This window comes from Marmota flaviventris, chromosome 8 (genome assembly GCF_047511675.1).
Source record: "Marmota flaviventris isolate mMarFla1 chromosome 8, mMarFla1.hap1, whole genome shotgun sequence".
In the NCBI taxonomy this organism is placed as follows: Eukaryota; Metazoa; Chordata; class Mammalia; order Rodentia; family Sciuridae; genus Marmota; species Marmota flaviventris.
The window spans coordinates 1,561,129-1,588,583 of record NC_092505.1 but is presented as its reverse complement, the minus strand read 5'-3'; the positions used below and the strand labels follow the sequence as shown (position 1 = coordinate 1,588,583).

Sequence of the window (27,455 nt, the reverse complement as noted above, 5' to 3'; positions counted from 1 at the left end):
AACCGAGGGGGACACAGGACCAAGACATACCAGGCCACTGCAGAAAAATAGAGCAGCACATTAAACATGGTTTAGACACACTCCACTGCAGTGCTGGGCCATCCACACATCCTGCTGCAGTCTGCTGGTGACCAGACCCTCGTACAACTGCTGCCTACCCCCACTACTCGGAAATGCAAAATGCAGCTCCGTCTCCAGTATCCTGTCACAGACCCCAAGCAAGAACTCTGGGGGCTCCAGAGGGACAACACAGAGAATGGAGGAGTGGACACCAGACATAAGACGTAAAGCAAATGCAATTTCCCAGGGCTAAGCCAAGTCGGCAGCAGAGCACCCCTGCGCTGGGCGATGCCTGCAGTCGGGCTGTGCACTGCCTGGGGAACCGCAGCTGCCAGGGGTCCAGCCAGCATGCCACAAAGAAAACCACACTGTGGAAGAAGGTGAAATACAGAACTTTATTTTTTAACATGGTAGTTCAATCCCACCACAAAAAAAGGGACACCGTTTTGTTTTTCATTTTTCACTTTTTTTCATTCAATAAATACAAATTAATAAAAATACTATGTTTTGTAAAGAGACTGCCACTCCTCCCCACCTCCCATGGACACCTACAGGTGACTGTGTCCCCGTGGTCTTAAAGCAGGCCAACAGCCTCCCACAAGGCCACCGCTTCCTACTCCAGGAGGCTGCATCTCGCTCATGCCTGCAAACACTATGCAGCACCCTGCCTCCCACCCTTCCAAACTCATGTCCTCCTACAGAATTTCAGACATTTAATGTTTACTCATTAAACGTTTCTGAGAAGGAACAAAACTGGCCTCCACAGAAGCTCAACAAGGAGGCCCTGCACTAGGAATTGTTAACACCATGAAAAGTGAGTTTTGGTGAGAGACGGGCACACTCGCGAAGGGAAGTGAAGAGGCTAGTGTGAAGGGAGATCTGTTGCATGTCACTCCGGCCATCTCCTATTTTAAAAAACAGACTCCTGGGGAAATGCAACCTGTTTGGAACAGGCCAGACACTGGCATCCCCACACAACAGATCTGTGTGTTATTGCTTGTGGTGTCCCCTCCAGGTACTGTGCTGCCCAGTTCTCTGCTGTCAGAGACACCTAGGCAGCATCAAAGTCACAGACTGCCAAGGAGTGCTCCCTCCTCCTGGGGCTGGAGCTGCAGCCCAGGTCCATTTTGCGGGGGAAAGGCACACCTCTGCACTCTGTGCCAACTAATAATAGAGTCCCATCTGACCCCAAGGGCAAAGAATAGTCCTGGCACAACCACACCATGGTGCAGAGCCCTGGAGTGACCCAGCTTTTAGTCTAGAAAAGAAAAACCCCTGCAGGACTCAGGAGAAAATGTCAGTAAAACTTTGAAGACCTCCCCTTGCCTGCTCTGGCAGTGCACAAGCAATGGCGACAGAATGCTAGTCTCCTAAAACTGCAAGCAGGAAAGCCACTGGTCTTCATGGCCAGCAATAATCTTCTGTTCTGTGTCCCCATTTCTCACTGACTGTTTGCAAAGCATCCCCAGAAATATTTCTAAGTGTGATTGTAATGCACAACAAATGAAGAGGCTCTACCTAGGCTGTTACAACCTCTGCTTGTAGAACACAGATGAGACGTCATGGACGCCTCACAGGGCAGGTGGAACTGGGGGTGGGGTACAAAGTGTGCCAGCCCCTTCCCCACGGTTGCCACAGGCCCCATGCCTTTGCACAAGGCAGGTGGTCTGCCCGGGTCCTCAGTGCCGGGGCAGGTGCGGGAGGGAATGTGGACTGAGGGTGGCTGGGAGGTACGACAGCCTGGTGCCCTTCCTGAACCCCCCATGGGGAGGAGCACTTGGAAACCGCAAAGCTGTCCTTACACTATGCAGGTCATGACTCCAGAGGAGTAGCCTGTTTGGGGTGGAAAGGTTAAGAAACAAGAAGCGCTGTGGTTCTGCAAGCTTGCCTGTTTTGGTGGCAGCATGGGCAGCACTGTCACTGAGTGTCCTGAGGGCAGCACTGGAACTACGCCGTGCTGTCCTGCCATCCTGCCGTCCGCAGAAGCACAGCCTCAGAGCCCCAGAGACTTCTGCACGATCTGCCTGGCAATCCTGTAAAACTGCTCTCGGTCGTCCCGCCACATCTTGGAAGCATCCACATTAGCTCCACTTTCATCGTTGGGCTCTGAAAGAAAAGGGAGACCGTCACCGCACACAGGAGCAGAAGCCACCATGTCACCTGAAAACGCGGGCCCCTGAAAGAAGGTCTGTGGCTTCAGCAAGGGCCCTGGCACCTGAAGGAGGCTGAGAACTGGTCAGGAGCAACCTGCCTGGCCTGGAGGCACATGACTCCCACACCAGCCCCTGGGATCGGCAGCTCCCACCACCAGTGTCTGGGTGGTCCCTTTAGAGGGACAGGGGCCCTTATCCCACACACCCCAAATTCTCCTCTTGCCAGAATCCTCCCCCCTCTCCATTCCTGACTGAGATGGTACAATACCCATGTTCACACTGGAAACAAGTCTGTGCACACCACTGAGACCAAGCCCGAAGCCCGCACAGCCAGGCCCTCTTGAGCCCACCTACCCTCCGGAGACCACTGAGGGCTGCAAAGACCCGCACCCACTCGGCTCTGCTCCTGATCCAGCACATCATCTGCCAGCCGCTGTAGGCATGTCTTTTCAAGGCACCACTCAAGGACATGACACCCACTGCCATTCCCAGAGCTGCCAGCCACCCTGCTCACTTCTGCAGGGCCCCTCCCTCCCCAGCCTTGGCTCCCACCACCTCCAGCCTCAGCCTGGCTGCTTCCTTGGCCCCAAACACTTTCCCTCCCTCCTTCCTCATCTTGGGAAGTGGTCCAAAAGCCCCAGCGTGCATCTGCTTATCAGGATTTGCCACGTTAGCCCGTGACTGTGGGTTGAAGAAGTTGCCCTAGGATATGGGACCTTGAAGCTGGGTCTCTGACACACTGAGCTCTGCAGACCCAGTGCAGTGTGACATACACAAGAACCCCAGTAAATGCACACTGAGAACAAGACACCCCAGGTGTAGAGGATGGCTAGTCATGGTCAACACACTCTAAGACACCAGACTGCCTTTAAGACTCACGACAGGGAAAATATGCCCTCAGCTTGAAAAGTGCAGACGAGCTACACTAAGTGTAAAACGCAGGTACAAGCCAACTACCCAGAGTAGGGCAGACTGCTCAGTGTTTGTGAGTGGCTCTCAGGAAGACGGCGCCGCACAGGCCCATGGCTCGGTGTCTTACCTGCCAGCATGCTCACCACTGACAACAGGATCTTCTCCACACTCTGCACAGGGCTCCACCTCTCAGCACTGCTCTCGTAGCCCATGGGGTCATCGCCTGGCGCATGAAGGATGGAGATACAGACTCTGCCATCTGGGTAGACTGCAAGGGGCAGGATGGCAGGTGAGCGCAGGGAGCAGCGACTGAGGAGGCGCTGAATGAGGCGGGCTCGTGGGTACAGAGGGCAAGGCTGCACACACAGCACCACGCGCATAGCTAGAGGGCACAGGGCCTGAGAGCCAGGGGCTGGGCCTCCCAAGGCCCTGTTGTTTGCTGACGGAGCTCTGGGCCAGCCAGCCTGCCTAACCAGCCACAGCAGGAGCCTACTTTCTTAGGATGTCTTTAGGAATGATCTTCAAGAGGAGTGAGCGAGAGGCAATCTGCTATGTATTTCACCAACATATCGAACATGATCAGGGTTACTCACAATATTCTTGAGAGCCAGGTTTCATGGACATTCCTAATTTTACCAGGAAATCCCTGGATGTGACCATAAAATACACACTCATGTGGCTAGGATAAAGGAACTGGGATTACTTAAGTACCCAGAAAAAGAACAGCACTGCAGTAACTCCTTCTAATACTAAGGAACTACATCACTGACTTTTGTTCAAGAAGGGTCTGAAAAACAAGGTGCACACTGGTCCTGGGCCCCAGGATGTCCACTTGTAGTCCACAAACAGAGAATCTGGATACAGAACCTCTCTCGCCACAGTAGAAGGACCATAGACATCAGAAGTTTTCAACCCCAACGTCACCTCCTCATGTCACGTGGCAACACTGCACCCCAGAAAGACCAAAACTCAAGTGTCCCCCACCCACCAGTGCTCTCTCACTCAGTTCTATCAGGCACAGTCCTCAAGTCTCTTGTGAATCTGCCAAGTCTCTACAGCTTCAACGCCAAGCTGCTGGCTACCCTTCCCCTCCCCTGCAGGGACAAGGCCCAAGCTCCTCCCAGGCTCGCTCTACAATACCAGAGTAGCCCTCCGGGTGTCACTACATAGGTCAAGCTCCCTCCCTCCAATGGCCCTAGGATAAGCCTCCACTTTCACACCACAGGCAGGCCCTGACTCAGCCTGCCTTCCTCCCCTTGCTCGGGTCTACCTTTGACCCTGGGCCCCCACATCAGACCCACCCGGGTGGCTGGCAACTCCTGCTTCACGCCCACAGGTGGTCAGCTCACACCTCCACGGTGCCAGGCCCTTCCTTTGTGGCTCAGTGTTCAACAGTGACTCCCCCACATCAGGGCTGACTCCACTTGGGCTGTCACACTCACCATGACACCCAGCAACTCTACAAATGTGCAGCATTATTATTTTGGGGGGAGAGAAGTGAGAGGCAATTGGGGATTTAACCTAGGGGCATTTTACCACTGAGCCTTTTTTATCATTCTTTTTATTTTTTGAGACAGAGTCTCACTAAGTTGCTGAGGCTGGCCTTGAACTTGCAATTTTCCTGACTCAGCCTCCTAAACTGCTAAAATTATAGGCATGCACCACCATGTTGAGGTTGAATTATTTCTTACAGTTTTTACTAAATGACCAGTCTTAATATATATATGGACCTATAGAAAAGTTCTCAAAAATTATTTTTGCAAAATAAAAATGTCCATTTTATGGTATGTCAAAATTTAAAAGATGTTTATTAATTATCTGAACATTAAAAATAATGAATGATTACTGGGGAAGTAGTGTAGCTCAGCGGCAGAGTACCTGTCTAGCATGCCCAAGGCCCTGGGGCCAGTCCCCAGCATTGCGAGCAGCAGCACGTGACGCTGGGGACTCCTCCTGGGGAGTTCTTTCAGAGTGGCGTGGACCCAAACTGCTTGCAGCAGTACTCACTGTTGGGATGGAACATCTCGCAGGTGAACCTCATCTTGGGAGGACTCAGTGGGTAGTCAAGTGGGAAACTCAAGATGGCAGGAAAAACACCAAACTCAAAACAGGTGTCTTCGGGGCCCCTGGAAGAAAGGAACCATAGACAGAACCTCAAAGTATACTCCGCAATGGCCACCACACTTGAGAAGTGAGGGAAGGACGGGTTTCCATCCACAAGTGCCCAGAAAGAGGAGGAGGAGGAACTGCTCCTTTCTGTGGGTGGCCAGTGTGTCCCAGGGTCCCCTTCAGCTGACGGGACCTGAGGGTGAGCACCTAGACAGAGTGCAGCCATCTTCACATCAGGAAGGCAGCCGCCAGGCAAGCACTGCCTCACAACGGCCCGGAAGAGAAGCACCACCAGCGCTGCAGGGCCTAGGGACCCGCTCCTGAGCAGGTGGCACAAGGTTACTGAAGGACCAAGTGCAGCCACGGCACTCCCACGAGGGTGAAGAGTCATGTTTTAAAAGCTATTTCTTTCTTTTTTTTTTTTTTTTAAAGAGAGAGTGAGAGAGGGAGGGAGGGAGGGAGGGAGGGAGAGAGAGAGAGAATTTTAATATTTATTTATTTTTTTTAGTTTTCGGCGGACACAACATCTTTGTTTGTATGTGGTGCTGAGGATCGAACCCGGGCCGCACGCATGCCAGGCGAGTGCGCTACCGCTTGAGCCACATCCCCAGCCCTTAAAAGCTATTTCTATTTTAAAAGTTTAAACAAGCCTAAGGAGCGTTTTTTTTTCTAACAGAGCAGGTGTGTGATCCCGTGTGTACCCAGGGCAACAGGCCAGGCCTCGGGTGCACAGCAAGACCACCTGACCTTTAGCCCCGGCCCCCACCAACACATCCCACCCCCATGGGGCCGTGCTCCTCACACGTCATGGCAGAAACACACCAAGCCATTTCAGAAGTCTGTTCACATCCTGAAGTCCTCTCACCTTGGTGGAGGTCCGGAGGCAGCAGGAGAGCGAGTGGCAGGAGCCAGCCTGCAGCTGCCCAGGAGACACTCCCCTCACTGATCAAGCCCGCCAAGAGCAGTTTCAAGAGGTCTTGGACCAGCTGGGTCCAACTCACCGTCACCAACACGGAAATCCAAGGAAATGCCTCAGGAGCACCCAGCACGTGGACAACTAAGGATGAGGCCCTCGCCCACAGCCTGCTTCCTGGTCGCAGGTCCGCAGCAGAAAAAAACCCAGCAGGGTCCAAGACTTGGATTCCAGGGAGAGGTCACCCCCAGACCTGCCTTCTCCCAGCTGAATCCAGGCACGGCATAGGGGAGAGGAGCTCTAAATTAGCATTCCTCCAACAGAACTCTCAGCAGTACAAACCTGTTCAAAACCAACAGAATTATTTTGCTCCAGGTCTTCGAGACTTTAGAGGTAATATTACTTCTACAATTAAGGAAAAAAGACAGAAAGAGCTGTAATTTCATCTGATGGTGACACTCAGGGCCTTAGGAGAACAATGCACTGCTTTGTGGAGCCATTTTTTTCAAGCTAAGAGACAAACCTTGCCTCTGAAAATTGTCCTGCTACTTTTTCAGGAAAAAAAAAAAAAAGAGCTCCTTTGTTTGGAGGAGTGACTGCACGACAGCCTTCGGGAGCCCTGGCACAAGGCCAGGGCATGGCCACCACACCAAGAGGGGCAGGCCTGAGTCTAGCTACTGGCACAGCAGCAGTGTGTCACAGGGCTGGGCACAGCCACTCCCAGCGGGCCTGACAGGCCAGAAGCAGCCAAGAGCGGCCAGGAGCTGCTGGGAGCCACCCCCAGCGAGGGTCATGCTGCTCTTCCTGCCAGGCCTCAAGAGACACCTGCAGGGCATCCCCCTCCCAAGGTAGGGACAGACATGCTCAGGAGCATGCGGCCATCCCCCAAACCTCATCCAGCACCAGGGCTGGCAGCACACACACGACGGCTGGAAGAAGGGGGCACGACTGCTGCTTTCATCTACTGCCGAGCAACGGGGAACCCAAGGACTGCAGGACTGAGTCCAGGTCCCAAGTCACTTCAGCACTGGCCTCAGGGACAGACCCAGCTCAAAATGCAAGTCAGAAGGCGAGACAAAGATACAATCTTTAATAGTAACATTGTAACCGTGTCAGAAGGCCAGCCTGCCTGTGCCGCCTACTTTTGGCACCAGAATCTAGAACAGAAAAATGACTGGGTAGTGCCTTTGGAATGAGCCACGTGGGGTTTACCCAACACTTTGATAACAGTTCTTTGTTTCTCATAATGGGGCTTTCTTTAAAAAAAAAAAAAAAAAAATTGGGTCACTCCCAGTCTCAGAAGCATGACCAAACATTTCCTGAAGTGCACCCACACCTTGACTCTCAAAGCTACTTGAAGAGCCACAGCTCACAGCTGGTCTGCGCAGGGACCTCTCTCGTTCCTAGAATGCCCGGCCTTGGATAAGCATGCAGGTGGGCAGTGGGCGGGCATCCTGCTGACTGGGAGTGCCGAGGGCACGACTGGCCAGGTCAGGAGACAGAACCAACAGCCTGTGGACAAGTTTTACTCCCGTACTCTGGACACCTCATTTCTGTCACTAAAGACAGCCTCAGGGCTGGGGCTGTAGCCAGTGGCAGAGCCCTTGACTCGCACATGTGAGGCACTGGGTTAGATCTTCAGCACCACATAAAAGTAAACAAAATAAAGGCATGCTGTCCACCTACAAGTACAACTACAAAACAAAACAAAAAAGACAGCCTCGGCTCAAGATCCTTAAGAGAAAAAGAGAATAGGAAGAAAGGAAACAAAACATTTATCCAAAGCAAATGAGTCTACCAATGACTTTTCATCTCCCTGATTAAAAAGACGGTCTAACAAGAGCATTGTAATGTTTTGAACAACCAAAAAAAAAAGACAGTCTAAGTGACCTCAAAGGCCTGCAACAGGGAATTCAGTCACATCAGAGTGAGGGTCGTAGCAGTACTGCACGGCAGACGGGAACCCACCTTTCAGGTGAACCAGCCTGAGGAAAGGCAAGGCTGACCGACTGCAGCTCCCACTCCTGCAAGCCAGAGCCTAACTCCCCAGACCCCACCCCAGGCCAGCCCACAGGAGTGGCTCGCCTGCCCTGTGAGAGTCAAACTCCATCAAACTCCATGACAAATGTGCTGGGCTTTCACCTCTTGCACACGGGGGTGGGGGTGGGGTGGATGGTGCAGGGGGCCAGCATGCCTGGGTGGGCATCTGCTGCGAGCACCTTCCCCCTCAGTCTGCCTGTGACGGGAGGTTAGGCAGGTGTTGGAGGCTGCTGTCTCTCACTCTCACAAAGTGTGTCACAGCACAGGACAGAACACCTCGGTCACACATACAACATGGTGCTAAGATATCAGAGACGATACCCAGTTGTCACTACTCGGAACCTGAACTACACCAGTAAGGGACGACTATGCTCTGCAAGTGGGAACCCTGAGCAACAGAACCACACCACCCCACCCCACCCCTCCCCACCCCTCACCCCGACCGGCACCCAGCAGAAGGCCCACCTCCCTTCAGCCCTGGCTCTGTGGTTCACAAAGGCTGTCACCAGGCATCCCCTTTGCCAGTGCCACAGACCGAGGAGGCCACACACAAGCCGCACTGGGCCTGCCTGCTGACCCAGCCAGGGCTAAGGGGTGCTGACTACATGTGGGTGCGGAGCCCAGTTGGGAGGCGCCTGCTCCATATCTTCCCACTGCTGGCTATAGGAAGCTGTGACCTGGGGAAAGGGCCCTCCCGAACCTCTGCTGGAGCAGTGCCCTGCATGGATTTGGTCACCCCAGGTGACTTTAGAAAGGAACCAAGCCAAGAACTCTGGGGAGACGAGGAGGGAGCTTTCCATTTGGAAAACAGTGGTGGTAACGAAGATCGTATCATCCCATACCCTTGTTTTCATGACTAAACCTGTCCAAAAGGAAACACAGCTACACCCTGATTATTTTTTCAGGAATAGAAATTCCTGAAAAACTTTAAAAATATTTAAACTACATTCAAAAGTGCATCAATCAATTACAAGAACTTTATGGTGAATTATAACATAATCACTTTCTAACATAAACCTTATCTATCTAGAAAAATACGTAAGTCTTGGAAAATATTCAAATACAGAAGTATATAGACCCAAAAGCAAACCCTCTCTCCCCTCCCTGCCCTCCCCCACCTCCTACAGGAAATGAGGTGACCTGCCCATTCTTCTTTCAGGCTTTCCTTATGTGTAGCTCACTGCCCTTAGCACCAAAACAGGCTCTCTTAAAGGTAAAGAAGGTATCATGGTATTGCCGAGAATTTAAATGGAAAGACATTCCACCTTCATGTACTGAAGAGCTCAATGTTAAGGTGGCAATATTCCTCAAAGTGATCTAAAGATTCAAGGAAATCCCTTATCAAAATGATCACCTGCGTGTTGGCAGAAACTGACAAGCTGATCCTAGAACGTGTATGGAAACGCACAACGCCATGAACAGCCTAAATGAACCCGAACAAGAACCCAGCTAGAGGACTTGCATTTCCCAGTTTTAAGACTTACTAGTAATAAAGACACTGTGGCACTGGCACAATGAGGGAGCACAGATCAGTGCAACAGAACTCAGAGTCCAAACATAAACCTTGCATTCAAGGGACTTTTGATAAGAGGGCCTGATTTGCTCAACAGGAGAGGGCTATCTTTTTAACAAAGGGTGCTAAGAAAACGGACTCCAGGTGCAAAAGAAAGGACCCCTACCTAACACACACAAAACCAACTCTGAATGGCTCTAACTAAACATCAAGAGCTACAAATCATTAAACTTCTTAAAAAACAAACAAACAAACAAACAAAAAACAACTCTGTAACCTTAGTTATGAATGACACCAAAAGCATGACCCATTTAAAAAAAAAAACTGCTAAATTGCATGTCATCAAAAGAAACAATTTACTTGTACCCAAAATACATACTCTTATGACTTAAGATGAAAAAAAAAAAAAAGGCCAGGCATGGTGGCACACACCTGTGATCCTAGTGGCTTGGGAGGATGAGGCAGGAGGATCACAAGTTTGAGGCCAGCCTCATAAACTTAGTGAGGCCCTAGGCAACTTGGTGACACCCTGTCTCAAATTAAAAAAATAAAAAATAAAAAGGGCTGGGGACATAGTTCAGTGGTTTAGTGCATCTGGGTTCAATCCCTAGAACCAAAAATAAGTAGATAAATATAAGAAAACCAGATAATTAAAAAATGGGCAGAACTTCTGAAGTCCAAAGGCAACATATGAGTGGCTACTGAGTCCATGAGAAGACAATGGACCTCTGCAAACACTAGGGAAGGTATGTCAAGTCCACAGGGAAGCAGCGCTCCACATGGCCACGCCAGCTCTGGTGAGACCACGCAGTGCTGGGAAGGGGACAGTGGAGGCCCAGGTCCACTGCCCACAGCGTGAGCCATGGTGAGCTGCTCCTGGAACCCCTGGTGGCTTCTGGAAATCAACCTCCACTGCACATCCCAACAACTGGACACCTACACAGTGAGCCAGAAGAAATGAAACCTCTGGACAAAGGCTTGTATGCAGTGTTCAAAGCAGCATTATTCAAAGCAGTCAAGAAGTGAGGATAATCCAACATACAGTGTCCAGTGAGTGGACAAAACAGAGGTGGAGATAGGAGCCACTGACCGCCATGACCCTGGTGGCCAGTCACACTGTGAGTGAAGCCCCACGGGACATCAGACACAGTATGGCCCCACTCACAGAAGTATCCAGAAAGGCACCACAGTCAGAAGGCAGGCGTGTACTTGCCTGGGGCTGCCAGCAGGTAAGAGGGTCTCTCTGGAAAGGCTAGAGAACCAACCTAGCGATGGCCACAAGATTCTAGAAATCTACCCAACTCTGGGCGAACACACTTAGTTCAGGTAGAACTTATGGCACAGGAAAGACATCCCTGAGGCTGCTAGAGAAGATACCAGGACACCAGGGCTTCCGGCCTCGGCACTGCCAGACTTTGGGCCAGACGGCTCTGCTCCAGGGCTGTCCTGGCCCTGTGGGCTGTCTTGATCCACCGTTAGATGCTGCAGTAGCGGTCCCCCACCCTAGTGGTGATGGCCAAAAACATCTCTAGACATTGCCAAATGACCCTCAAGGAATAAAAAAATCAAACAACTGGCGGAGACCCACAAATCTGCGGTCTGCTCTACACACACATACACAAACACACTGCAGGACCCTGCACAGTGCTCAGGGGCATCCCACTGTGGAGAGGTGCCACAGGTTATGCTGGACAGAAATGCTTCCTCTTTGTAACGTCTGCCATGAAGGCTGCAAGAAGCCGACTCCTGGGTCTTCTCACACTGACACCAGATGCTCTGCAGTCCAAGTACAAGAAGTGCTCATATAAAAGACAGCCAGAGGAATCATACTGTGAGTACCAGAGCAGGCCAGGCCCCTGGCAAGAGAAACAACAGGCTAGGAACATGAGCTCACTGTGCAAGGCAGCTGGAGAACCTGGGCCCCAAAGGCAGAGTCAACAGGGACCTCCACCTTTCAGGAGGGGGAAGGTCCTTCTCAAGAGCCTGCTGGCCTAGAGAGGATACAGTTGTGAGCCACTGTCGGGAGCTGCCCTGGATGCAGATCTTCAAGTCCTGATGCCGGGGCACTAATTATTGCCTTCAGTCTGGCATGAGAGTGCCAGGTCACATAAGTTGGGCATTGTCCCAGCGTGGACAGCAAGGCGTGGCTCCAGGTATAGGCGTCACCTGTGAAGGTTGAGCTACACTCACCTGTTCCTTGGTAATCCTACCCCTTTGCCCTTTTTGGGACAGAATTTTCCATGGAACCTCCCCTTGTGCGTTCCCTATATAAGAATAAAAAATTCCAGTGGCTCTCTCTCTCTCCACAGACCCTTAGGGTCGCAGAGCTGTCTCTGGAATACTGGAAAGGTATTTCTGTGTCTGCGTGCTTTCTTTGTTGTCTTCTTGAGTAACTGGAGTAGTTCGATTTTGTGAACCCAGCATTAGGTTGCCACCTAGGAGAGGCGGCGATAACCCATGGCAGGAAGGTCCCCAAAGCTAGCTGCTTCTGGAACACAGAGCAGGATACAACGGGATATGAGAGCCCATGACTTCCACCTTGCCAATCCTGCTCTCTGTTCTACAGAGGTGCTGCACCCCAACAGCTAGGCTTCGTGGCAACAGGGTGGCACCAGCCACTGACCCAGTGGCTGAAGAGACCTCAAGCCATGCAAAGAATCCTGGGCCCATCTTGACCCCAGAGAGGGCTGGAAAGGCCAAGTGCCCAGTCCCGAGCACAGCTGCAGGGTGCATGCCTTCCTGTGGCCCATGGTCTCAGCCACACTCAGCAGGGCAGCGGCCAGCTCTGTGCTCAGCCACCTTCCACTTTTAACTGCAGACACTGCCAGGAACTTTATGACCTGGCCCTCTCTTATCCATTTAGTTGGTGCTCCCAGCCCGTGCCATCAGCCTATGTGCTGAGGTGAAGGTCTGGGTCCTGCTGCATGTGCGCACAAGGGCCCTGCTGTAACAGACCTCGGTCGCATCGCCTGGCCAGCTGAAGACTGTGGAGGAGCTGCAGGCCTGAAGGCAGGCGTGGGCACAAGCCAGAGGCCTCAGAGCACTAGGTACACAGGAGGCCCTAGAAGGCAGCACAAAAGAGGGAGAAGGGGGCCTATCACCCACAGGAAGAGCACAGCCGGCGTCTGCCAAAACAGCAGGTGAGACGAATCATGGAGGACAGTTAACTCCCATAATAGATGTTTTAAGTACATCTGTAAACGGCCTCTTGTTTGTGAAGGGTCTGGAATAGGACCAAAACCCACAAACTTAACCAGATCTTCAAGCAGGGGAATTCCACACGAATGCAAAAGCCTTATTCAAACACAAAAACACTCTCCCTAAAAATGGCTCTAATTACTTTTTAAGGCAGGTTTTCAAAATATTAGTTTAATTTTATGTTGTTTATCTAAAATTAGTGGTAGTTACCCTAACAGATTTTAACAATGAGCACTTTAAAATCCACACTGGAGGCTCAACTGTTCCCTCACGAGCTTCTGAACATGCCTACCATGGATGCACATAAGCCAGCACCTCCTGAGTGCCACAGGACCTTCAGGTGCCTCTGACCTCTGCACTCCAGCAGGTCTCCTAACAACACACGCACCCTGCGGCAGGCTTGGGGGGGGGCAGGGGGGCGGGGAGGGGGGCGGCGGAAGCTTGTGAATGCCGTGCAGGTGCGTCTGTGTTGACACAGCACATGGCAGATGAAACAAGCAAGTCACACATGGGTTCACACATACACGATCTACGGCTTCTTGAAATGTAAACAGAGCTGACCTGACACGGGCCAGCACCACAGCCCACCAACTGCAGGACAGCACCTGCATGGGCTTGCCACCACCGGTGGCTGCCTGGCAACAGACATGAGAGTAGTTCCCCTTATCTGCAGTCTGTTACCCAAAGTCTGAAAACTTGAAATGGTAAATTCCAGAAACAAACAATTTCTAAGTTTTAAATAATTTTATTACAGACCAGTGTTATAACTGTTCTGTTTACTATTATTATTTTGCCTCACTTATAAACTTAATATGGACATGTACAGGAAAAGGCAGTGTCCATACAGGGTTTGGTACTGTCCACTGGGGTCTTGGCTAGACCCAAGGATGAAGGGAGACGATGCACCACACATTAGTTCCAAACACTTTAACCCGTAACCCAAGCAACCAGGGCCTTGCACTACCAGGAAACGTCAGGTCTGCTGCACTGCAGTCTCTAGAGTGTGTTCAGTGACGATCCTTTAAGCCCTCACTCTCACATCGATGCTCCTATCACCTAACCCTCCCGACCACAGCAGCCATCTACTTCTCAGACGAACACACAGATCATCAGGAGCAAAGGGACACAGGCAGAAGCTTAACACCCTACCCAACCACAGCACGGCTGGTCCAGTAGCTGGCGATGCCTCCCGCTGGGGCCCAAGTGCTCAACCTGTGGGACATGACGCAGCCCTAGGCAGATGGTGTTGAAATGAATAAAATTAGAGGGCATCCAGCTGGTATCCACTGAGAACTGAATGCTCACTGGAGGGGAGAAATACCCATCCTGTCTGGGGTCACTAGAGCCTTCTGTGTTGACTGTGACATGAGAGCAGAGGGAAAAACAAGGCCCATTGTTTTTCCTGACAGAACCATACTAATATCTCCCAACAACAAACAGGAAGCACTCAGACAACTAAGGTTTCCACCAGTTCTAAGGAAACACCTGGTGCCTTCTGCCCGATGCCTGTTGTCTTCGGCCTTCAGGTCAGAGCTGGAGAGGAGCTGACCGTGTGAAACCCACTGGGCCTTCTTGCCTGCCCAGTGCTTCAGAGCCAGCGCTCTGCAGAGTGTAGCACTGAGGTCCAGCTCCCAGGAAGCACCAGACATCAGCAAGACATGGTTAACTTACATGATCAACGCCTCCCATTCAAAAAAATTCTCTTCATTCATGGGACCTGCAGGAGAAGAGAAAAAAAAGTCCACCACATCTTAATTTTGAAGACAACTCTGGCAATTAGAAGAAAACTACATGAGGAAGTTACTTAAGTACCTTACCTGCCACAATTCCTTCTGGAGGATTCAGGGTTAATTCTATAAAATGAAAAAGCAAAACATTATGAAACATTCTAAAAACCTTTTTCACAAAGTGTAGGACTGTGAGTTATAGAGAACACATTTAGAAAGAGAACAGTTCTGTCTGCCCCAAGTGAACGCCAGTGCGGTCACCATATCGACAGGACTGAGAACAGTCCTCCACATAAACACAACAATTTCAGAGCCACCAACCTTTGCATGTTATGAACAAAGGCAGTAAACTGTCCTTCCAGGATACTCCTCCTCGCCACCTGGACTTAAGCTCAGGAGTCTAATACAGCACATTACTCTTCTCCACCCACATGGGTTTCTGTCACCCTAAGTCATCACAGACTTCTCTGAAGCAGACAACCCTGACAACACCAAGTAGAGCAAAGGCTCTGCAGGTGGACAGCCAGAGGTGTACTGACAGACAGCAAGTACATAAGACGGTGCCCTGCCCGTGCCCCACAACTCAGGTCTGGGGACTGCTGAAGACAGGCCTGTGCGGCCACTGTGAAGCCACCACGGGTTGTTTCAACCTTGGCCTCACTTTCATTTGTGCTGTTGTTTGAAGCTGGTGAGTGCCCAAGGGCCCAGGTGCTGAAGTCTGGTCCCACGGGTGGCACTGCAGGGGGACCCATGAGGGGGTCTAGCACACTGCCCTCCACTCTGGCTTCCTGCTAGAGCCATACCAGCCATCAGGCACATGCTCCAGCCAGTGCCATCCACCATGTGACGCCACCCACCGCCCTCCCAGAGTCAGTGCTGCAGATCCTGCTGGGGTGGTGGCTCAGAAGTAGAGCACTCACCTAGCACATGAGAGGAACTGGGTTCGATCCTCTGCCCCACATTAAAAAAGAAATAATTTTTTAAAAAATGATCCTGGGGCTGGGGATGTGGCTCAAGCGGTAGCGCACTCGCCTGGCATGCGTGTGGCCCGGGTTCGATCCTCAGCACCACATGCAAACAAAGATGTTGTGTCTGCCGAAAACTGAGAAATAAATATTAAAAATTAAAAAAAAAAAAAAAGATCCTGTACCTTTAAATCTCCAAGTGTGAGCTGAATAAACCCCCCTTTTTTGTAAAGTTCTCTCTCTTGTTGTGGTAATGAAAAACAGACTGACACAGTGTGGCAGAGTTGTGAGATGTAAGGTCAACACTGAGTAACTGGATAGTCTTTCTATTTATTTGCAGGTTTAAAAAATGAGTTATGTAATGGAAATTATAATGGAAAACACATAAGTTTTTGAAAGATATACAAGATCGCTACCAAAGCAGGAAACATGAACAAAGAGTTCTAGGAGAGCTTAATAAATGGGGATTGTATTCCATTCATAAGATTAAAAACATCAATCTCCTCAAACTGAATCTGTAGATTCAATGCAACTTCAGTCAAGATCCCAGCAAGTTTTCCCATTTAAATCTGACAAGATGATTCTAAAAGATACAAGAAAATGTGAATGACCAAGAGCAGCCAGGGCACTTTAAAGAGAAGGAAACACTGCCTGCCTGCCCGCCCCCCCCCCCGCCCCCCACCACCCCCACCCTGCCCAGGCTTCCTCTAAAGCTCAAGTCTCAATAGGTGGTGGTACCAGCAAGAGTTAGAGTGCCCGAGGGAACAGAAGCAGACCCTTCCCAACAGCCCCTTGACTCAGTCCCAAAGCAGCCTAGGGTGGTGCCTTTGGACCTCAGTGTCCCGGCCTCCAGAAGTATGAAGATCAACGTTCCCGAGTAAGCTCCCTGGCCCAGCAGACTGAGCGACCATAGCAAACAGGCACAGAAAAAGATATTAACACTGTGGGCCATGAGGCAAAGCAGGTTAAAACCACAATGAGGTACAGCACAGTCTCTTTAGTGTGATAAATATCTCCATTTTGCCAAAACGGCTAAAATTGAAAAAGACCAACAATACTAAGTACTGGCAAGTTTAGTAGCTGGATGTCATGTGCAGGGAATGTGAAGAGCTGGCGTAGCTCTGGGGAACAGTCTGCTTCTGGTGAAGCTCAGTTAAGACCCCCAATTCTCCTGTGCCACGTGTCCCCGTAAGCTTACGTGAAAGTTCACAGCAGCTCTATTCCCAACAGCCCCCAAATGATACTCCTCAAATATCCACTGGCTGGTAAATGAGCAAAAGAATGGCACAGCCAAATGACAAAACATCACACAGCAAGGACAACGAACAGGCCACCAACACAAAAAACACAGACACCTCACAAAAGCACTAAGTAAAACAAGTGGGACACAAAAGACTGTGTTCTATTTACATGAAATTCTAGCAAAAGCAAAGTACAGCAGCACAGGGCGAGCACCCCTATCAAACATGCCTGGGCTCAGCCAACACCTGCTCAGCTCTGGATTCTGGAGCATCTAGGACTCCAGATTTCTGAATTATGGGTCTCTACCTGTTGTAAAAACCAAAGCCAATGTTGCCAGAGAACAGAGAGAAGGGAAGGGATGGCAAAAGAGCACAAAGGGGCATAAGGGGCAACAGAGTATTCTACAGTGTGACTGTAATGATGACTATATAATGAATTATGTATTCAAACCCAACATTTTATTATGCATCAATTTTATCTCAATAAAGCTGCCCACAAAATTAATTTGTTGTTTTGTGAAATTTAAAACAACAAATCTCAGGATGATAATGCAGAGTTTCTTCATGCTCTTCACACAGACTTCTTCACAGGACCAACAGTAAAGTCGACACCAGGAACAGCAGCCATAAAAGGAAGAATGGGCACAGCAAACACCCCTGCCCAGGACGGTGGGGGGGTTGTGGCTCAGCAGTGGAGCGCTCGCCTAACACGTGTGAGTTCCACCCTCAACACCACATATAAATAAAATAAAGGTACTGTGCCCATCTACAACTAAAAATATATTTTGAAAAAAGTCCCTGCCAAGCACTTCTGACATCAGAAGACACCTTAAGGAAAATGAAAAGGCAAGTCCCAGAGAGGAAGAAATTTGTAACAGATATGACCCACAAAAGGCAGTGTCCAGAACGTTTCAAGAATGCCTTACAAACACTTACAAACATGAATGACCCAAACCCAACACAGTGGCACACGCCTAAGATCCCAGTGATCTGGAAGGCTAAGGCAGGAGGATCGCAAGTTTGAGCCAGTCTCAGCAATTAGGGAGGCCCTAAGTTGCTTAAATTTAGCGAGATTCTGTCTCAAAATAAAATGAAAATGAAAAGGACTGGAGAGCACTCCAAGTTCAAAAACAACCCAAAAGAAAAAAGAAGCGAGACTTGAACTAGCATTTCACCAAAAAAAGAAAGAGAAAAAAAGTATGTGGCCTAGACACACAGCAAGGAGCATGGCACATTAACCTGGGGAAATGCCAACTGAAATCACAGGACAGCCATGGCACCACCAGAAGCACCAACTGCCAAAGCAAAGACTGAGCGAACGCCGTGGGCAGGGGTGAAGAGTGCCCCCGCCAGCCTCGGCCTTCCGCAGCAACAAGAGCACGCTCCAGCCACAGCTCCAAGAGGCCCCACAGCAGGTTACTCCAAGGCAGAAGACGGAAACAGCACCCAGACACCTACCATGAGGGATCGGCGCACTGTGGTCTTCATACCATGGGACAAGGATGAAAATAAACGATCCACAACTGCCCACAGTGTTGCTGCCAAGTGAAGCCAGGGCCCAGGTACACAACACACAAGTACAGACATTCCAAAACACAAGCAAAAAGCCACACTGTCCAAGAATGCAAAGGGACAGGAAGAGGCGACAGCTGCCCTGGGATGGCACAACACGTCCTATCTGCAGCAGGCCCCTTCTCTTCTGGGCAGGGGCTGAGGCTGGCAGTGGCTCCTGAGCAGGGACTCTTCCCTGAACTCCTCTCCTTCACACTAATGCAGCTGTAAAAGCTGTACCCGAACCAGCCAGGAAGGGAAGAGAGAGGCGACAGGCAGGGGGGCAGGGTTGCTGATGAGGTGGGCACAGCCTCTGAGAAGACAGCCTGGTCCCAGGTGGGAGGACCGGGGGAAGTGGGGAAGGCAAGGGCAGGGAGCCAGGTGCTCCCCTTTAAACGCTTCATGCTAGCATGTCCAGTTAACAGCAAGGGAGACAGTGGCCAGCTGCCTGGGGAAAGACAGGGTGGAGACGTAAATTGGGCTATTTCACACAGGACATGCGTGACCCCAGGGGACGGCAGGGGACCCTCGGAGCAGTGTTTCCCAGGAAGCATCTGGAAATAGGTGACATTACAGATTTCACAAGAACAGAGAAATGATCTTGCAGAATAGTACAAAGGGGCCAGCAGTGCTCAACACCTGGCACAGCAAGGCCTGCAGCAGAGAAAACTGACACAAAATGCCAGCAACAGCGCTGATCCAGGGAACAATTAGAGGGCAGAGGACAGCCCAGGGCTATACTGAGCCTGGGAAGGAGAGGGACAGCTGGAGACATCAAGCAGAGGCCAGCCAAGTAAAGCAAAGAGCAATATCCTGAAGTCCAGTGCCTTGAAGACGTCAAGGAGGGAGAAGCAAATGTAGGAGGGTCCAGCACCAAGAAAGCAGGACACACTTCCACCACGGCTGCACCTTCTCGCAGGGAGAAAAATGGCAGAGAACATCGCACCCCACACTCAGCTTCCCACGCCCAGTCACCAGAATTCTAGCCCAGTTTATGTCTACAACCAAGTACCCTGATAAGAACAAGTAATGAATTAAGGCATGTGCATTTTGAATTGCTGAGATGGTGGAGGTGGGGAAGCAGGGCACCTCAGAGCACAGCGCAGTAGGGACCACGCAGACAGACAGGAGCCACACCCACACCAGTGGCAGACCCGCTGGGTGCCAGAAAGAAACGCGGCAGAGCTCTTCCAGTTGTGGTGGTGTAACCACGAGGGGGTACCTACACCAAGAGGCCTTGCTTCGTTTTGGGGTGGAGCTCTCCTTTGGCACTTCCCTGTGACAGACAGCTCCTTGGAGAGGGAGCGTCAGCCAACAGCGCCACCTGCTGGTCACTAGAGAACTGCAGTTAAGGGGTTCCCCCAGAGAAGGAGAGGATCACTTAAGACTATGGGTTGGTTGGTTGTTTTGTTTTTGCTTCACACACACACACACACACACACACACACACACACGCACGCACGCACATCCATATACAGCTTCATGTTTACTAACAAAAACAAATTACAAACGAGAAGCAACTCTTAACAAGAAATTTTCAATGAGCACATTCCTTGCTACTAATTCCTTAAACATACTGATTTGCTTAAACATTGCTTTTCTTAAAATAGTGGCTTAAAACATAACTGCCACACAAAATGAAATACATTTGACATCTGACCCAGACATCTCATTCCTAAGAGCCTGTCCCACAATCACACTGGTAAAAATACTGCAGGACTACCCCTAATAGCAAGAAGGCCTGGAAATCCTCCACTGTCGTCAGCAGGGGCCAGTGGAATCACAGCATGCAGGGGAGCACTCTGCACCTGCAAATACCTCCACAGACCGCTACAGAATGAACTGCAGGTGGAGAAGTGTTGACTAGGGCCTGCACATGAGAGCACCGGGTTGGGTCCTAATCTTGTCTAACCATGTCCTTATGAGAAGACTGCAGGACACACAGAAGCACAGAGAGGCCTCAGGAGAAACCAGCCCTGCCCACACCTGCATCTCGGACTTCCCACCTCCAGGACTGTGAGAAAAGAGCTTCATTTGTTAAGTTAGCAGCTCTAGAAAACTACCACAGAGTGGAACACTTGCAACTAATACATAAACCTCAACCTCAACCTTGATCGCATACCATATATAAAGCTGTACTTGAATCAGATTTAAAATGTAGAAGCTACAACTATCAACCCCTGGAAGAAATCATAAGATAACACCTTAGGGACCTTACATTTAGTAGTCTTAAATATAAAACAAAAGCAAGAAATCATTTCAAGTCAACCTACTGGACTTCTCTGAAATTTTTAAAAGTCTATTTTTTTAAAGGCACAACTGTGAAAGGAGAAGACCAGCCATAGGAGGTGTTGTCAAAGGTAGAGTTTTAGCCAGGAGAAGTGAGGAAGTTCCAGATACCCAGCTAAAACAGTGAACACCAGTAGCAAAACTACAATGTGTATCTAAAGACTGTTAAAGAGGCAGAAATACGCATTTGTAACCACAATAAACACAAGAGTGGGGGAAACACAGAATAAGGAAAACATTCCCAAGATGAATACCCAACAAAAGACTTGCATTACGAAACATAAATCTTCCAACCCAAGAAAACACTCGGCACAACTTAAAAATGAACAAACTCCAGACGTTTTATCACAACAGTCATATAGATGGCAAGTATACATGAAGTGATGCTCAACACCACTAGTCACTAGAGAGATTCCAATTAAAACTACAGTTAAGATACTCATATACACCCAATAAAAGGATAATGGTGCTAGGGGCTGAACCCTGGGGTGCTCTGCCACTGAACTATATCCCCAGCTCTTTAAGACAGCCTCACTAAGTTGCTGAGGCTGGTCTTGAACTTGCAACCTTCCTGCCCCAGCCTCCTAAGTAGCTGCGTTCATAGCCCTGCATCACTGCAGCCAGGAAATGTCTGAAATTTTTAAAGTTAACCATACCAGGTTGGGTGTACACACCTGAATACAAATCCAAAGGTTCTGGAGGCTGAAGCAGGAGGATCGCAGGTTCAAAGCTAGCCTCAGCAACTTAGCAAGGCCCTAAGAAACTTAGAGAGACCCTGTCTCAAAATAAAAAATAAAAGGCCTGGGGATGTGACTCAGTGGTTAAGCACCCTGGGTTCATCACCTGTACCCCTCCCACACATACACACACACACACAAAAAGCCAACCATACCAAGCATCAGCAAGGAGGTGGAGCAACTGAACTCTTGACACACTGCAGTGAGAAGGAAACATTACGACTGCTTGGGAGATTGCCTTTAAAACTAAGACATGGAGCCAACACACACAGGTCAGTTTGTGACAACCAAGAACTAGAAACAACCCAAATGCCCATCAACATACAAATACAGTCTATCACACAAGGACTTACTACCATGCAATAAAAAGGAACAACTGGGGCTGGGGTTGTGGCTCAGTGGTAAAGCACTTGCTTAGCATGCATGAGGCACTGGGTTCGATCCCCAGAACCACATAAAAAAGTAAAAAATACAAAATAAAGGTTTTGTGTCCATATACAACTAAAAATATTTAAAAAAAAAAGGAACTGACGACTACAGTGGCTCCCTGTTATCTATATCTGGCTTTACTTTCTGCAGTACCAATCACTTCTGGCCCAGCAAGGTTTGAAAATATGAATGAAAAATTCCAGAAATAAACGATTTATAAATTTAAAATTCAGAGACTGTAGTGAAGCTTCATGCCATCCTGCTTGAGCCACCAGAATGAGATGTGAACCATTCCAGGCACAAGCTGGACACGCCACATGCGCCCTGGAGTGGAGAGATCATGCTCACCTCACTTTGGTAACAGTATACTAATCATTCCATGTATTGTTGTCCTGATTCCCAAGACAGCAGGGGATACTGCATGGAGTTGAAAGAAGTCAGACAGAAGGAGCCCAAAACAACGTTCAGGAAGGGAAGGAAAGCAGGTCAGTAGGCCTGGGAAGTGGGCAGAGGAGGGCAGAGAGGGAGAGACGGCGGACCAGGGCAGGGGACGATGAGGACAATGGCCGTGCTCATGGCCTCGACCTCATGAAGGCTTGGTTGCCTCGCTGCACAGCAATGACACCCCACAGGCTACTTTTGTAAAGGTGCGGGAAAAAGAGATACCACAGGGCAGAAAAGACAAAGCCCCAGAGTGAATGCAGCACAGATGACCACATAGGACTGGGGCAGAGAAAGGACCCCTAGCAGTCCCCAAGAGAGACAACCTGCCCTGCGCAAAATTAGCAAAGACATAAACACTTCAGAGAAAAAAAGACCACAAACTTGTTTTTTTCTGTCTTGTATGTAGAGAAAAAAAAATCCTACATATGAGAAAAGATGCTCTACCTCATTTATGACCACAGTATACAGATGCCACACACTCCCAAACTAGTAAGAACCAGGTACTGCACACCAAGGACTGACTCAATTGCCACTGGAGGGACACAGGCCCTGAGGAACACAGCAAGTGGTCTGCCCCTCTAGAACAACTCCATGGCCTCATTTCCTCCAAATGTATACCATGAACACACACACCAAGGGTGTTCAAAATGCTCAGCCATGTCTATAAAATCTGAAAACTGGGGCTGGCGATGTAGCTCAGCTGGTACAGGGCTTGCCTCACATGCACAAGGCCCTGGGTTCTATCCCCAGCACCACACACACACACAAAAAAAGGCTGAAAACAGGGCTCTCTTCCACCTGTTGAGGCACAGCAGACAGAGTAGGTACAGATGAGGAAGACCCCAAGCTAAGAGCCCAGCCGTGGCCACTCCCTGGAGAATGGCTCCCTGAAAGAGGGCCCTACTGATGCTTCTGGACTCTTAGGCAGTGGCCCTACTCAAGTGGCTCCCCGTATGAGGTTCAGCGCCAGGCTGGAGCCAGAAACTACCGCTCCCTGAGGCTGAGCCTGAGGAGTACTGGTTCTGAAGCTGTACAGCCTCCAAGGGGATGGAGACCTGGGTGTGTCGGACAGAACCCTTCACCCCAGCTTCAACAACCGCGAGCTGCCATCAGTCACTGTGGTCAGGACTGGTCTTCATCCAGCACAGTGCCAGCACCCCAGGGGGAGAGCGACCTGTGGAAACCCACCTCACCATGAAAAGGCATCACAAGAAGAGGAGTCTGTTCTCTGGACAAATTAATTAGCATTTTGAAACTGGTACTAGAAACTCTATTCTGACTCCCTGAAAATACTCTGGGGTATCACACCTGGAATCTGTGACTGCAGTTTGCTGGGAACCACAATATTTTCACCTGGCTATAATTTTGGTTACTTTTTTCAGACAAGGGATGGAAAAATAGTCGATACAGTTTTGTTACCTCACTTATCCCCCAAATAGAAAAAACAGGAAGCACAATATTTTCTTTTGAAACGCAAAATTTCCATAAAACAAATATGCCCAATAAAATTTTTAAACTCCACTTTGATTAGTTTGTCAGGAAAAGGTTATTGCAGCAACTCAGGTTTATATCAAAGAAATCAAAATAGAGCAACCAACCCTTCATGCAGCTTCAGGTCAGATTAGAAGGCTGACAACTTTACAACCATACCCTAGACATCAAATGAAATCGAGTCAGACGTGTAATGACTTATTTACATTTCCCTGAGCATGGACTGAAGTCCCGAGTAAGCCCTAAACACGGGTATGCCATCTCCTATCTAAACAGGATTTCCTGGCAGGCAGGTATTTACAAATTTTTTGTTCCCATGTATGATCCTGCCCTCACCTGGATTTTGGACTTGTCCCTCCAGAGAAAGTGAATTCCATTAAGCCGCCCAGTTGGCAGTACTTTGTTATAGCACCCCTAAGACACTCCTCCCTCAGTTTCTCTCCCACAGTCCCAGGAAAGGCTGAAGTGTGAAGTTACAACATCAAAACAGCTGTTTAAAACATTTGGGTTCAGCAGCTTGGCAGGCTTAGAAAAGAGGATCATGAGTTCAAAGCAAGCCTCAGCAAAAGTGAGGCGCTAAGCAACTCAGAGAGAGCCTGTCTCTAAATAAAATACAAATAGGGCTGGGGATGTGGCTCAGTGATTGAGTGCCCTGATTTCAATTCCTGATGGGGGAAAAAAATTGGGTTCTTCTCCAGGTTCTTTTTTTCTTTTCTTTTTTTTTTTTTTTTTTTTTGGTTGTATGAATGAGGCAAATTATTTTGCCTCTTATTAGATTTCCTGTAAAACTAGGGGGCCTGAACAGATCACATCCAGAGTCCTACCCCTCTAAACGCCCACAGACTCTGACTAGTCCAAATACAACCAAGTATGCCTGCACACCTATCCCAATCTCCCTACACTCCATTCCACACAGAAGGTTTCTGTTAAGTCTCCCTGTACATTGGAACATGCTACCTTAAGGACACGGAGGACAAGATGCTAAGACAAGAAACACAGAAAGGAATTCTATCACATTACTAGGAGGCAGGAAAAGATGCCCTAAATACTGCACTGATTTTCTGTACTGCTGTATTCATTTCCCATCACTGCTATGCAACTCAACACAAACTTCTAAGTGCCTTGGAACAATACCATTGATGACCTCACAGTTTCCAAGCAACAGAAGTCTGGGCACAGCATGGGCCAACTGGTTCTCTGCTTACTGGATCACAGGGCCAAAATCAAGGTGCTGGTAGGGCCATGGTCCAGGTTTAGACTATTGACTTAACTCAGTCACATGGCTGCAGCACTGAGGTTCCAGGCCCCAGATGGGCTGCGGCAGGGTCACTCTCAACTTCTCCCCCTGCCCCCCATCAGCCCATGGGCCCCCTTCCTTCCATTCACAGCAGCTCAGCAGACACAGTCCTTCTCTATTCCTCCTCTGACCTTCTCACTTTTGAGCCCATGAAAACAAGCCAGGATAATCTTCCTCTCTTTGGGTGCTCATTAGTAACCTCAACAACATTCTCCCAAGTCCCACTTCAGTAGCCCTAGACAGTGCTTAAAATAATCAGGGCACTGAGGTTCAAAGGAGACATCTTTAGAGTGCTGCCTTCCAAATGTAATCCAAAATTTCATTTATTAACACACCAAAATAATAATAATAATACACTTCTGTGACAGAGTTTTAGGAATCAATAGTAACTCAAGTTTTCTTACTGCAATTTAATTGGTATGACTGAAATAATGGATGAGGCTTTTATTAAAGGCAGTAAAGGGGGAAAATAAATCTTTCTTAATGCACATATCCTTAGGAAATACAGGTTCAACAATGCAAAGACTGGACAGATGCAGCAGCAGCTTCTTGATTCCCTATAAAGGGGCTTAATGGTTTCCTTCTCTATAAAAATGAGAAAATAATATCTGCTCACAGTCCAGACACAGAGCTAAAAAAATGTAAGAGACAGAAACAAAACCCAGATGCCAAGAAATGCTGTTCACAGGTGACCACTTTCCTGACGTTAACAGCCCCCACAGCCAACCCTACTCAGAGTGAACCTTCTGTCCCTACTGCCCTCTAAAAGTCTCTCTTAAATGGGCAAACACAAGATCCTTCTTTAGAGGACCCTGGTTAATGAGCCTGTGTTTGCAACACGTAAGCTTGCTCAGGTAAACATGAACTCCAGGCGCAGGGTCACCAGGCTGCAATCAGATTCATGATATCAGTTTATTTTCAATGCTCTCCCAAACCTGCCTCAATGCAACAACAGCAACAAGCTAATCTTTGGAGGGCCAGGTGTCAGGCTCCCAAAGCACTCGCACTGCAGGACCAGCTTTAAGCTCTCGGGGCTGAGAGCTGCACGCAGGGGCAGGCGGACCACCCGATCCCGCGCCCAGGGTCGGCGGGAGCCACAACCAGGCCGGCTCCGGTCTGCACCGGCCAATCCCGCGGCCGCATGCTCCACCCAGACACCCCGAAACTCCGGCGCAACTCGGGCGGGCCGCCAGGAGCTGGGGCGCGAGGGCAGTCCATCCTCCCCGCGGCTCCCCGGCCCCGTCCTCCCTCCCGCCCTCCGTGGCTTCCCGGGTCCCTTGGCCCGACCCTGGTCTCCGCTCCTCCGCGGCTCCCCCGGCCCCGTCCTCCCTCCCGCCCTCCGGGGGGGGGGGGGGCGAACGCCCCGGCAGCCGCGAAGATTCGACGGCGATATCCACCCGGAGGCCCGGCACCGGTGCGGCTGGGACCCCAACTTACGCTTGTACTCGGCCATCAGCCTCTTGAGCGCCGTACCCGCCATGTCCCCAGCAGCTGAGCTGGCCGCCTCACCTCGCCCGCGCCCCGACGCCGGGGTCGCTTCCGGGTCACCACCTCGCCAGGAGCGCTTCCGGGGCGCGGAGCGGCGTGCGCAGCGTCTACGACGGTGAGCAGGGGCGCGCACCGGGCGTCCCGCCCACTCGCACGCCGCGCCTGCGCGGAGCACGTCTCCGCCTCACAGCGCGCCGCGGTGCTGCAGCCTCTGCCCGGTGCTTGGGGTTACCCCACTGTCTTCCTGCCGCTGCGAGCGCGGCGTCCCGCAGTCGCGGCTTCGCTAGCGGCCACCCTCGAGGGGCTGGACCCCCGAGCCGCAGCGGGGAGGCCGGACGGAAGGCGGCCCCTCGGCGGGCCCTAAGGGAGCAGGCTTGCCCCGTCTCCCCGCCACCGCGCAGCTCCTAGCGGTCCGGCCGGGCGCCCCGTGGCGTCGTGTGCTCCCCCAGCGAGGGTCCTGCCCAGCCGGTGTGTACCAGTGTGGCTTTCCTAAGCAGCAAGTGGGAGCAAGCGCCTGGCTCCTGGGCCCCAGCCCGGGTCTGCAGCGGAGAAGGCCCTGGCTGCTGGGCGCGGGTGGGGGCTCCTGGGACCAGGCCCTTCAGCCAGCACGGAGTTGCACGGGGGCCTAAGATGGAATAGTCAATGGGCCCCAACTGAAGTTTTTTTTCAAAATGTAGAAACTACTCATTGATAGTAATCGGTAGAAACATTCCAGCCAAGCTTTTTCCCCTGAACCTCAGAAAAACCCAAGTGGAGGCAGACCCAAATGGAAGTTACAAGAATGTTCGGGCTCCAGGGCTAACCAAGTACTTTTCCGGGGGCTGATTATCAGCGTACATTTTGACCAATAGCATTGGTATTTTCCCAAGACCCCATTAGCAAACATTGAGCAATGCCC

The 27,455-nt window shown here is 50.3% G+C and overlaps 1 protein-coding gene across 2 annotated transcripts; it reads right to left on the bottom strand.

The window, feature by feature from the left end:
* Positions 1-436: 436 nt before the first annotated feature.
* Ube2g2 (ubiquitin conjugating enzyme E2 G2) lies at positions 437-26,632 on the bottom strand. 2 transcript variants are annotated; one of them, XM_027922246.3, is made up of 6 exons: positions 26,507-26,632; positions 14,716-14,751; positions 14,570-14,615; positions 5,133-5,251; positions 3,253-3,348; positions 437-2,166 (listed from the first exon to the last, which is right to left on the bottom strand). In XM_027922246.3, the coding sequence occupies exons 1-6, from the start codon at positions 26,547-26,549 to the stop codon at positions 2,054-2,056; spliced, it is 453 nt and encodes a 150-aa protein (XP_027778047.1). In that variant the 5' UTR covers positions 26,550-26,632; the 3' UTR covers positions 437-2,053. The 2 variants fall into 2 exon arrangements, with proteins under 2 accessions (XP_027778047.1, XP_027778046.1); XM_027922245.3 differs by having other exon boundaries at positions 3,253-3,393; positions 26,507-26,631.
* Between the last annotated feature and the right edge of the window lie 823 nt (positions 26,633-27,455).